This window comes from Camelina sativa, chromosome 4 (assembly GCF_030686135.1).
Source record: "Camelina sativa cultivar CO46 ecotype springtype chromosome 4, ASM3068613v1".
NCBI classification, from domain to species: Eukaryota; Viridiplantae; Streptophyta; class Magnoliopsida; order Brassicales; family Brassicaceae; genus Camelina; species Camelina sativa.
In genome coordinates this window covers 29,605,296-29,617,422 of record NC_141883.1, presented here as the reverse complement: position 1 = coordinate 29,617,422, position 12,127 = coordinate 29,605,296, and the positions used below count along the sequence as shown (strand labels likewise).

The following is a 12,127-nucleotide window of genomic DNA, read 5'->3' as shown; positions in this document are numbered from 1 at the left end:
TGAACACTCAAATAATCATATAACCATTTTAGTAGAGGATCGAAGAAATGATGATAAAAAAAAAAAATTAGTGGTGTAGGTGGTGGAGACAAGACAATGTGAAAAGTCTTTGAAATAATTTAAGGAAGACATGATGATGATTCCAAACAGAACATGAACGGTCTTCACTTTTTTTAATAATAAAAATGCAGTTTAATTTACGTTGGTTTTTGAGGAAAAAAAAAAATTTACGTTGGTTTTATTAATAAGTGGGAGTCTTATTTTCTTAAACCAGCGTTCCCTAATTTTTGTTCTCCACGTCCATTTCCTGATTAACACGTAGGCCCTACCGCTAACACTAATACATGAAATGCACTAATGCTTAACATTAGACCAAAAATATTTGTTGAACTCTATAACCTTCCACATTGTATAGAATGGTAATAACAAACACCTTCTCGTAAAACTATTTTAATTCAACCGTGAATCTCAAACAACAACCAAAAAATCAAGAGTTTGTGAAAGGTTATTAAGTTGAATAACAAAAACAAAAAAGGGGGAAAATTAATAATTTACCAAAAGGAAAAGGACAAAAATGAAAAAATAGATAGAGATCAGAGAGGTTAAAATACTGAAATATACAATCAATTATTATCAATTTTCTAATGAAAACAGCAAAATATATTTTCCTTACCAAGCAAACAAGTGAATGAAAATAACTTTTCACCTATATGAAAAGGAAAAGCTTTTGATAACAAATCCAGCTCAAGTAAATGAGAATTTACCTCAACTGCTAAGTAAATAACCAGTAAAATTAAAAGTAATGACTTTTGTTTTTCTTTAATTTTCTCTTATAATTTTCAATAGTGTATTATCAAGTCAAAACATCAAAATCGAAATTTTGTTATACACGTAGTTTACCAATCTTAAGTTCTTAACTAACGTTAAATCCAAAGGGATGTTTTTTTTTTCTCTGCCAACTTTCCCCTACTTCATTATCAATATAAATCCAAAATAATTGTTTGCTAAAAATAATAAATATAATCAATACAATATAGATGAAAATTATTATATTAAATCAGGAAAGAAAAAAAGAGTTGGTTCACCAACCCCCCTTCCTAATATAAATCAAAGTCTCGACCACTTTCTATCTAGAATTCTAGAAGTGAATTCGATTTTTACACATTTTTTTTTGTTTGTTTTGTCTTAAAATAGTCGATTTTATTTTTATAAGAAAAACAAGTATTAAAAGTCCATGTCGTGGTTTCTAATAGCGGCAGCGGCAATCGCCGTCGTCGTATCTTACAAACTGATCCAACGGCTGAGATACAAGTTCCCACCCGGTCCACGCCCCAAGCCGATCTTCGGTAACCTCTACGACATAAAACCGGTCCGGTTCAGATGTTACTACGAGTGGGCTGAATCATATGGACCAATCATATCGGTCTGGATCGGTTCAATTCTAAACGTTGTCGTATCTACCGCGGAGCTAGCTAAAGAAGTCTTGAAAGAGAACGACCAGAAACTCGCCGACCGGCACCGGAACAGATCGACGGAAGTATTTAGCCGCCACGGTCAGGATCTTATATGGGCGGATTATGGGCCTCACTACGTCAAGGTGAGAAAAGTGTGCACGCTTGAGCTCTTCACACCAAAACGACTCGAGTCTCTCAGACCTATCCGTGAAGATGAAGTCACGGCCATGGTCGAATCCGTCTTCAATGACTGTAACATTCCTGGTACGTACGCTGATCGTTCGGGTCTTTTTTTTTTCTTTTGCTTCGCTATAAGTAAAAGAAATCTGCCATATAAAGGAGTTTTAAAGTCTCTCCATACAAAGTATATATCAAAAGAGGTAAGAGATATAAAAGGGGATTTTGAATACGACTTGTGTCGAAATGCTCTGGCTAAGGCAAATTCGATTTATACAAAATCCGTAAGATACTCAAAATCGTAGTTTTTGTTCTTTGGAAAGAACGAGATTTGATGTCATAAAAGAAAGAAAAAAAATGAAACTAATGCTACATTTGTATTTTTTTGTTCTATACAAAATAACGCATGCCACGCGTTGCCCCGTTGCCTTTACTCTTTAATGTCAGAACATTAAAGAAATGATGTACATAACATTGTTTTGTAAACTACATAATTTTTTAATAAATTGGTTATAAATAAGTTATACATTAATTTGATAGATTAATTGATTACAAATAGTTTATACTGAAAATCTTAAAGAGAATATTCTAAAAAATCATATCATCTAACTTACCATATTATTTTTTTATTAAATTATTCATCAAATAAAATCTTTTGATATCTAATTTAACATATTAATTTGTTAATTATCATTATATTTCACATCTCATTTTTATATATGAATCTATTTTGTGAAACAAATAAATTATCATATTATTTATTATAATTAAAAAAATAGTTTTAAATAAGTTATACATTAATTTGATAGATTAATTGATTACAACTAGTTTATACTTAAAATCTTAAAGAGAATATTCTAAAGAATCATCTAACTTACCATATTATTTTTTTTATTAAATTATTCATCAAATAAAATCTTTTGATATCTAATTTAACATATTAATTTGTTAATTATCATTATACTTCACATCTCATTTTTATATATGAGTCTATTTTGTAAAACAAATAAATTATCATATTATTTATTATAATTAAAAAAATAGTTTTATTTGCGGATATACCATAAGTTGAATTTTTAAAAACAAATATAAATTGTTCAATCTAGAAAATATTCAAGCTTTAGTAATATTATTCTTTAAAAATAATATCTATTGAATTAAAAAATTTACTGAGTAATGAGTCAAAATTTGAATATTTAAATTCAATTTTATATTTTTTTGTTGAATTTTATAATTTTCTATAATATAATAAACTTTAAAGAATTTATTTTGAAATATTTTTAATATATTGAAACTTGATATAAAAGTTAGAAACTATAAATACTCTAAATCGATTTGTTGTAGCAATGTCAATAATATGTCACTATAATATGAAAGAATTTCAATAAACCAAGTATATTAAAACAAAAAGTATAACAATATATTAAATTGCTTATAATATAATAACTTGCTTTTTAAAAATCAAAATTATGTCTTATAATGACATTCAAGTCATTATATAGAATATACATTGTTGAAATAACTTCACATATATAACCTAATACAACATATTAAAATTTTATTTTAAAATAGAAAATATACATAATTTTGTATAAAATAAAATTTAACCAGTGTTATAGCACGGGTACTTATCTAGAATCATTAACAATATAAAACTTACAAAATAGGTATATTTTTTCAAGCCATCAAATTTAACATATGATTTTATTGCATAATGTTTTATCAAAAAAAACTTTTAAAAACAATCACATAAATTATATTTTATATAAAAATTTACAATATAAATAAAATGAATTTCAACTCGTGGTGTAGCACGGTCTTAATCTAGTCTATTTAGTATTTATCAATCAAACTATAGTTTTTGTTCGACAAAAGTCATAAATAATGTGGAATGACGAACCGTACTATCGAACTATTATAATCTGGTTGTAATTAAGAGTATCAATAATGATTTTTGGTTGAGTATGTGGATAAGGGTTAGTTAAGTAAATGATGGTATTTAGAAGAAAAACAAAGTAATAAGTTGTGTTCTCAATATTTAGAAAAAAACAGTGTGATATTCTTTTCAAAATACCAGTTAGTTGGGAAATTAGCTTAAGCTTGGTATCTATCTATTTGCATATTTTAAGATTCATAATCATTTACTTAGTTTAATAAAATTTTATGTTAATTAGTGCAACTACCCTAATGTTTTAGGTTTAATAACTGACTTTATTGTATAATCGTCTCAGAAAACAGAACAAAAGGAGTACAACTGAGGAAGTACTTAGGAGCGGTTGCGTTCAACAATATAACGCGGCTAGCATTTGGGAAGCGTTTTATGGACGCGCAAGGTGTGGTGGATGAGCAAGGACTTGAGTTCAAGGCTGTAGTATCAAATGGTCTGAAGTTGGGTGCTTCACTGTCGATAGCTGAACACATCGAGTGGCTCCGGTGGATGTGTCCGGCCGATGAGAAGTCGTTTGCTGAGCATGAGGCTCGTCGCGACCGCCTCACCCGAGCTATTATGGAGGAGCACACTTTGGCCCGTGAAAAGTCTAGCGGAGCGAAACAGCATTTCGTTGATGCGTTGCTTACGTTGAAGGATCAGTATGATCTTAGTGATGATACTATCATTGGTCTTCTATGGGTGCGTTTTAGCTAGTGGTCACAATAACCATGTAGACCCTTATATTTCTTGTGGCTCACGTTTGGTAAATGGTGTGTGTGTGTGTGTGTGTGTGCAGGATATGATCACGGCAGGGATGGACACGACAGCGATAACAGCTGAATGGGGGATGGCTGAAATGATCAAGAATCCAGAAGTGCAGCAAAAAGTGCAAGAAGAGATGGACCGAGTGGTTGGACTTGACCGGATCTTAACCGAGCAAGATTTCGCCCGCTTACCTTACTTGCAATGTGTGGTGAAAGAGTCATTCAGGCTGCACCCTCCGACGCCTCTAATGCTCCCTCACCGAAGCAACGCAGACGTCAAGATCGGAGGCTACGACATTCCCAAAGGATCAAACGTCCATGTGAACGTTTGGGCGGTAGCTAGAGACCCTGCCGTATGGAAAAATCCATTGGAGTTCAGACCAGAGAGATTCTTGGAAGAAGATGTTGACATGAAGGGACATGACTATAGGCTGCTTCCGTTTGGAGCAGGAAGACGGGTTTGCCCCGGTGCACAACTTGGTATCAACTTGGTGACTTCGATGATGAGTCATTTGCTTCACCATTTTGTTTGGACACCGCCTCAAGGCACAAAACCGGAAGATATTGACATGTCTGAAAACCCTGGACTAGTCACGTACATGCGCACCCCTGTTCAAGCAGTTGCAACGCCTCGGTTGCCTTCAGAAGATCTGTACAAACGCGTGCCTTACTATATGTAAAGGTCTCTCTGATCTACCTTTTGTTGCTTCTGCGCCTAATGCTCTTGATGTTGTTTGTAGACATATTTCTTTTCTGGTGTATCATCGAAAACGTTTGGTGAAATATTGGTTTTGTCAATTATTTCAAGGATTAGCAAAAAAGCCAACTTCTTTTTTTTTTTTTTTCACTGGGTTTACCATCTGAACAAGTTTGCAGGACATAAGAACAAGTTTCTTGATTACATTAACTTCAGGTTTTGCCTAATAGCACTAAAACACATCACACACACACACACACATTTGTAATCAAGTTATGCATAAGTTGTTTGTTTTACTTACCTTTAAACAAGTGAATTTTCAAGAAGAAGTTTCCTTAAACTCTTGCAACTGTTTGAAGTTCATCCATGGCTTCACCCATACTTTGGCTTCGAAATTCTTCATCTGATCACCTTCTTTTGCTTCTAGGGTTAAGTGGTACATCGTTCCTGCAACTACCTGCTCTCTAGCTCTTACAATCTTCGTGAACTCAAGAACCATGTTCTGTACTTAACCGGAAAAAATTAATCAGAAACAAAGATTCATATCATAAGGGTCCATAAACCAGAATGGAAAACAGAGGATTAAACAAAAAACCTGTTGTTTGTTATGTTCCTGAATGGCAAATCGAGCAAGACTCTCGATCTCTCCACTGATGTGATTTCCTCGGAGATCATAAACACCTCCTTCCATTATCGTTTTTGCTGTGCTTTTCTCTTCTGATCTGCAAATCGCTAATTGAATTGTTCCACAGAGAAAAAGGGTAACAATACATAACGCTTTTGTTTCCATCTTTTCAGGGAAACTTATCATTATGCCCTGATTCTTACCATTTTATGAAAAAGTGACAACTAAGTAAGGAACCAACTACACGTGTCATCACCTGAGCGGCTGAGCGTTTCCCACTTTTTAATGAAAAAGTCAAAGAGATAAGAAAATAACAAAACGGCAGGATGTGTTATTGTTGAGAGCGTTTCACACACATTAAAATGGTATGCATTCTACAAGGTTATTATTGAAACTGCGGAAATTGGGGATTTCGTCGTCGTCGTCGTCGTCGTCACTCGATCGTTCTTCTCTGTTCCTCCGGTGGGGGAAAAACAATGGTGATGGAAATTGTGAAGCCAAACACGTGCATCAGAGGATGTTGCACCAGTGAATCGATTCCTCTTCATCTCTCTCCTTCCTCGTTCACTCTGCTCTCCCCAATCGCTAAAGGTACTGGTTTCTTCTATTCCCCCCCCCCCCCCCCCCCCAATCTCACTCTCTCCCCCGTGCTCTTCATTCGATTTCTCTGGAGAAATTTGCAGGATCAGAGAGTGTGGTTTACGAAGCGATTCTAGATGGACGCAAAGTAGCAGCGAAGAAGCCTATCTTGTCTACTTCCGATGACCTCGACAAGTTCCACAGGAATTTGCAGCTCTTACGGTCTCTCACTCTATCACTTCACTTGTTACACTTTGAATTTCTTATTTTGCAAAATTTTTGATTTTTTCTCACTTAAGTTTTGGATTTGGTGAAGTAATTTAGATCATCCGGGTGTGGCTAAGCTAGTGGCAGCTCACGCGAAGCCTCCCAACTACACGTTTTTCTTTGAGTTCTACGAGTCAGGGACCTTAGCTGAGAAAATGCACGTTGAGGAGTGGTCTCCGAGTATTGATCAAGTGTTAATGATCACGCTTCACTTGGGTATATGTCTCAAAGGAACGTTCTTTTTTTTTCTTTTGTCAACCGTTTCTGATTCTGAAGGTTTCGTCTTTTCAGCTAAGGCATTGCAATATCTTCACAACAACGGAATTGTTCACAGAGATGTGAAGCCAGCAAATGTTCTTGTAATGCTCTTCTTCTGTCTTCTAGAAGAATTTGCATATCTTCTTATGTGCTTTTTTTTCCATATAGAATAGGTACTTCTTCTGTGAGCTTTTGTGTCAAGCTTAAGTGAGCTTTTATTGATGCAGCTTGACGAGAGGTGTTCTCCATATCTGGCCGACTTTGGTTTAGCAGAATACAAGAAGAATTTGTGCGAAGTTAATCTGCAGAACTGGAGATCGTCTGGAAAGCCAACTGGTGGATTCCACAAAAAGAACATGGTCGGAACACTTATTTACATGGCCCCTGAAATACTAAAGAAAGAGATGTATACTGAGAAATCAGATATTTATAGCTTTGGAATTTTGATCAAGTAAGATTTTTTTTTTGTGTGTAGAAATTGTGAAGTTTCTTCCTAGCATTTTCTTACATTTTTTAATTTGTTTTAAGTATGTTTAGCTTTCTTCCTAAAAGAAACCTTTGGTTATGAATTGTTGTTTCATCTTACATTGCAGTGAGCTTTTAACTGGAGTTGTTCCATATACCGATCTTCGTGCAGAAGCTCAGGTAAAAATGTCTTTCCTCATTTTGCATTCTGACATGACCATCTCTGCGAGAAGCCTCTATATACGATCTACTGTCTTTTTTTTTTTGTATATCAGGCTCCTTAGTTGCATTCGTTTAACTTTTCTATATTGCTAAACCTTGGCGAGAGCAGTTCTTACGATCATATAGTCAATAGATGTAGATGTATACTTAAGTACATATAAAATGCATTACTGTTCTTTTCATTCGTGACACCTAATTAATGTACCCTGTGAAAATATGGTTGGCAGGCTCACACTGTTTTGGAGATGAATTATACAGAACAACAACTTACAGCTGCCATTGTGTCTTCTGGTCTGCGACCTGCTCTTGCTGAAACTGGATTGCACCTTCCAAAGAGTTTGTTGTCTTTGATACAAAAGTGCTGGGAAGCTGATCCTTCTAAACGACCTTCTTTGGACAATGTGGTTTTGGAACTGGAATCAATTTGGGAACTAGAGAGAGGAAAACAGAAAGGTCACCTCCATGAGAAAACTTTTAACTCCCAGAATGATAAAGATGGGGACACCACTAAAAGGTCGGAAGATTACAGGGACACAATTAATTGGTCTAGTCAAGGGAAGTGTTTATCCAAGAAATCGTCTGTTTCCCATGCATTTGATGTAAAATTATGGTCTAGTTCAACAGATGACCCTTCAAGATATGTCCCTATTATTTCGTGTGGGTCTTTTGCAACATGTGGAAGAAGAGAATCCATGGAAGATACACACTTCCTCATGCCTCACATGTGTAGTGAGGAAAGCATCCACTTATTTGCCATCTTCGATGGTCATAGAGGTATACCAACTGCCATTTTAACCCAGAAAGCATCAAATTGCACTTGTGCCCTCTCTCTTTTTACTTCAAATCCTTTAGTTCCCATCAAATAATATATAAAATAGCATCCTGAATGAGATGCAGGTGCTGCAGCTGCTGAATTTTCTGCTCAAGTTTTGCCAGGACTAGTTCAAAGCTTATGTTCCACAAGGTTAAAGCTCAGCTCAAGCTTTTCCTAATCTTCAGCATGGTTTTCACGAAAACTCATTGGTATGTCTCATTTTCAGCGCTGGCGAGGCATTGTCACAAGCATTTGTTAGAACGGATTTAGCTTTCAGACAAGAACTTGATTCCCATCGGAAATCAAAAAGGGTGAGTCAGAAAGACTGGCATCCTGGTTGTACTGCTATAGCCTCTCTCCTAGTAGAGAATAATCTTTTCGTTGCAAATGTTGGTGACTCCAGGGCAATTTTATGCCGCTCGGGCCACCCTATTGCTCTAAGTAAGGTGAGATAAGACGACCATACTGAAAGTGTGCTAAGTTTTATATTCTGTTGGTCCCCTCAATTCCACCTCCCTGCATAAGTTAACTTCGGCATTGGTACTCAGGCACATCTTGCCACCTGTATTGATGAAAGAAATCGTGTGATTGGAGAAGGTGGGCGTATTGAATGGTTGGTTGACACATGGAGAGTTGCTCCTGCTGGCCTTCAGGTTTGGTCGTTATGTACTTGATAGAATTCCTTTAAATGATATGAAAGTGACAAAAATAGCTGACATTAGAGGAACATGATGTTGGTTCATTTTTTTAAAACTTCAGTTAATTCTGCTTTGTAATAGGTTACCCGGTCGATAGGAGATGATGACCTGAAGCCAGCTGTAACAGCAGAACCAGGGATTAGTGAGACAATTCTATCAGCTGATGATGAGTTCTTGGTAAATTGTATCTTATTTTCGTGTCATATATATGAAACTTTGGTTGTTTATTCGACGGTTTATAAAAATAATAGGTTGAATGTGGTAGGTAATGGCGAGCGACGGGCTCTGGGATGTTATGAACGATAAGGAAGTTATTAGTATAATCAGGGATACTGTAAAAGAACCTTCAATGTGTTCAAAGAGACTAGCAACCGAGGCTGCAGCACGTGGTAGTGCCGATAACATCACAGTCATTGTGGTCTTTCTACGGCCAGTATCTACAGCTGAAAGGGTCTACTAGTAGCCAATTCTTGCATAGTATTATTCAACATGCAATTTCTTTACATATAATTAATCCCTCTACGTTTCCAAAGTTCCACATTCGGCACTGAAGCTTATGTAATTGCCCCAGAGTATTATTATATTTGCTCTGAACCAGAAAGTACATAGAACATGTAAACTACAAGGAAACTTAACTTGAGTTATATACTCCTGATTACATTATAATTGTTTATTTTTTTTTTTGTAAAAAAATACATGGTACTTAATGTTTCAGAATAACATTATACAGTAGGGGATCAGAAAGAAGAAAAAATAAGAAGTATTGGAGTGGACGGCTTACTCTGCTCGTCTCATAATCCATATGCTTTCTAAGGTATTAATAGTTAGCCTACAGCTTGCACTATGGTCATCTTGGCAGTAATGCACACTTGTACCTATATATAAACACCGGAAAGTTAACCTTATGAGATTTTTATCTCTTTGGTTGTCATTTGCCTGTCTTCTATTTATTGATTGCCTCAAATTTTGCAGGAGCATCCTTATCTTGGCGTGGACCCTTTGCTCAATGCGTCTTGCAAAAGTGTCTTGAAGCTCTGCAGGAACATTTCCCATTCAACTGTTGTCAAGTCCACGAAAGAAACACCTTTTGATTCATCATGGTTCGCACCAATCGGTGGGCTCTTGCTCCTCACGTTGCATTTTTCTTGCTTACCTCCTCTCTTTTCTTTTGCATTTTTCTCAAGATGAGTAATCCGCTGGTTTTGTGAAGACAACATCGAAGCAGTTACATTGGTAGCGATGATGGTGTTTGCACGTGGCCCTCTTGGAACCAAAGGTGGTTTAGATACATAAAATACCTCTGAAATCTCCGCTTCACATGGGGTATCTCCACCGTCAAACTTAAACGTTCCACCCACTAGCTCTGTGTTCACTTCATTTGCTTCCTGACTATAGTCACCGCCTTTGCCAGTTTTGTCAACAACACTTGCTTTCGCTTTGGTGCAGAAGGTCTCTAACAGACTGAAACTCTCTTCACCCCTGGAGAAATCCCGAGTCATCTTCTCGCCTATCTCCGCGAGACAGAGCCCTGCAGCCGCAGCGTGTTTTAAGAAAACTGTGCAGACGATGAGGACCCTTATGGCAGATTCCGGCAAAGAGTGTAGTTCAGTTCTTAGAAGTTCTGCGTCTTTGAAAGGGTCCAGATTGGATATATACTGCAGCTCATAGTCGGTGAATGGAACAAAAGCTTGAGGCCAGTTTAGCCACTCAAAGTAAGGATCATCTAGGAATTCAGGGAGGCAGAGACCATGGTCAATAGGCACAAGCTCAGCGGTCCCAAGTCGATTATAACACTCTTTTTTGTCACATCTCTTCACTAGCATATTTCCAGCATGTCTGTCAAGGTTCAGGACTCTTACATCAAGGATTCCAATCCTATGAACCGACGTAACCGTGAAGCTTCCTGGACCCAATTCTCCCGCATCATAATCATGACCCACAAATCGCTGCAAGGAAGCAACCTTATAGGGCATGGAGGAGTAAGAGAAGGCGTCACTGACATGAAACGGGACATGTGAGATACTAACCAAAGCTGTTGGTGGAACACCAGAGAAGCCTTGGTAATCCAAAAGGTAAGCAGCTAACTCTCGGATACCCGTCTCACCAACAGGAATTGAATGTTTCATTCCCGGTTGCCCGAGCATCAAGTTTCCAGACTTTTTAGGATTGTTAAAGGCCAAAGGCTCTTCATCAACCGGTTTAGCCACAGCAATGTTATGTCCTTTTCCTGTTTGCAAGAGATAAGCACCTCCCATGCCACTTGGTAAAAGCAAAGGCTGAGCTCCAGAAACCATAGCCATAGTCACCTCAGCCACAAGGGCACGAACCGTGGGCACTCTCTGGCCACCAAGAATCTCAATCCGTGGAGCAGTGGTTGCTTTGATATCTTCCTCCATATTAGCAGACGCAGCTATAGAGAAGCAAGGAGAGGAAACGCTTCGAGGGATGTTGTCATCTTCGACCGAATGATTAAAGGATTGCGCGAGGAAGTTGAAGTCAAGGTTGGTAAGGGATTGAAGTCTGCATCTTTGAGAGGATCGGCTGAAGTAAGGGAACTTGTCACTGAAAGGATCAATAGCCAGGGCCATATCCGAGATCAATGTGGGCTTGCAGGTGATGATTATGGTCGTAGCCAAACAATTCATGCCAAACCAAAACTTTTTGGCACTCCTATCTTATATATATTTACACAACTAAAAAAAAAGTTTCGTATTTTTTGTTTTCAAAAACCTACAAATCAATTTGGATCTATATACAGCCACAAGATGGTGTGTCCTTTGCTTCGGTTGAATCCATTGTGCCCTTTAAGTATTCGCTCCTCCAACCATGAATCGCCGCAATTTTCTGCAAAGCAAAAAGAAGAAGAACAAGAAGATAAGTCACATGGGAAGCCTTATAGAAAGAATGATCAAGAAGAGAAGATAGCTTGCACAAGAAGAATCAATTTGAACGAACCGTGAATACGGATGAAGGCATTCAGGGATAGAGACGGAGAAAGATTGAAAAACAGAGAGGAGCGTCAGAGACACCGACACCGTCACCGGAAAAAAATTCTGTCTTTTTTTTCCTGAGACTCCCCTCTTTCAGAACGATACTTCTTTCTCCTTTCCTTTTTTTTTTTTTGGTTTTCTTTTTTTCTCTTTCTTCAACCCTTTCTTCTAAAACCTATTTGTAATT

General features: G+C 37.0%; 3 protein-coding genes and 1 pseudogene across 26 annotated transcripts; 2 read left to right on the top strand and 2 right to left on the bottom strand.

Moving 5' to 3' along the window:
* The first annotated feature begins 954 nt into the window (after positions 1 to 954).
* Positions 955 to 5,362, top strand: LOC104782574 (cytochrome P450 98A3-like). The gene is made up of 3 exons (XM_010507543.3): positions 955 to 1,718; positions 3,863 to 4,260; positions 4,358 to 5,362. Exons 1-3 carry the CDS (start codon positions 1,235 to 1,237, stop codon positions 5,003 to 5,005), a joined length of 1,530 nt encoding a protein of 509 aa, XP_010505845.1. The 5' UTR covers positions 955 to 1,234; the 3' UTR covers positions 5,006 to 5,362.
* LOC104782575 (cysteine proteinase inhibitor 3-like) lies at positions 4,683 to 5,847 on the bottom strand. Of its 2 annotated transcripts, XM_087511063.1 has the most exons (3): positions 5,618 to 5,847; positions 5,324 to 5,524; positions 4,683 to 5,078 (listed from the first exon to the last, which is right to left on the bottom strand). In XM_087511063.1, the coding sequence occupies exons 1-2, from the start codon at positions 5,831 to 5,833 to the stop codon at positions 5,342 to 5,344; spliced, it is 399 nt and encodes a 132-aa protein (XP_087367189.1). In that variant the 5' UTR covers positions 5,834 to 5,847; the 3' UTR covers positions 4,683 to 5,078; positions 5,324 to 5,341. The 2 variants fall into 2 exon arrangements, with proteins under 2 accessions (XP_087367189.1, XP_010505846.1); XM_010507544.3 differs by lacking the exon at positions 4,683 to 5,078 and having other exon boundaries at positions 5,136 to 5,524.
* Positions 5,848 to 5,859: 12 nt separating this feature from the next.
* Positions 5,860 to 11,761, top strand: LOC104782572 (protein kinase and PP2C-like domain-containing protein). 22 transcript variants are annotated; one of them, XM_087511062.1, is made up of 16 exons: positions 5,979 to 6,238; positions 6,331 to 6,448; positions 6,551 to 6,709; positions 6,785 to 6,852; positions 6,979 to 7,202; positions 7,345 to 7,396; positions 7,666 to 8,212; positions 8,336 to 8,402; positions 8,479 to 8,563; positions 8,656 to 8,698; positions 8,801 to 8,905; positions 9,032 to 9,127; positions 9,216 to 9,764; positions 9,923 to 10,064; positions 10,161 to 10,273; positions 10,400 to 11,761. In XM_087511062.1, the coding sequence occupies exons 2-10, from the start codon at positions 6,409 to 6,411 to the stop codon at positions 8,695 to 8,697; spliced, it is 1,284 nt and encodes a 427-aa protein (XP_087367188.1). In that variant the 5' UTR covers positions 5,979 to 6,238; positions 6,331 to 6,408; the 3' UTR covers position 8,698; positions 8,801 to 8,905; positions 9,032 to 9,127; positions 9,216 to 9,764; positions 9,923 to 10,064; positions 10,161 to 10,273; positions 10,400 to 11,761. The 22 variants fall into 22 exon arrangements, with proteins under 22 accessions (XP_087367171.1, XP_087367170.1, XP_087367167.1 ...); XM_087511061.1 differs by having other exon boundaries at positions 10,397 to 11,761; XM_087511053.1 differs by having other exon boundaries at positions 5,993 to 6,238; positions 6,543 to 6,709; positions 10,397 to 11,761.
* On the bottom strand, positions 9,571 to 11,595 carry LOC104782573 (phosphatidylinositol 4-kinase gamma 1 pseudogene; annotated as a pseudogene). The gene has a single exon (XR_015597284.1). The product of XR_015597284.1 is annotated as a phosphatidylinositol 4-kinase gamma 1 pseudogene (transcript).
* Positions 11,762 to 12,127: the final 366 nt, after the last annotated feature.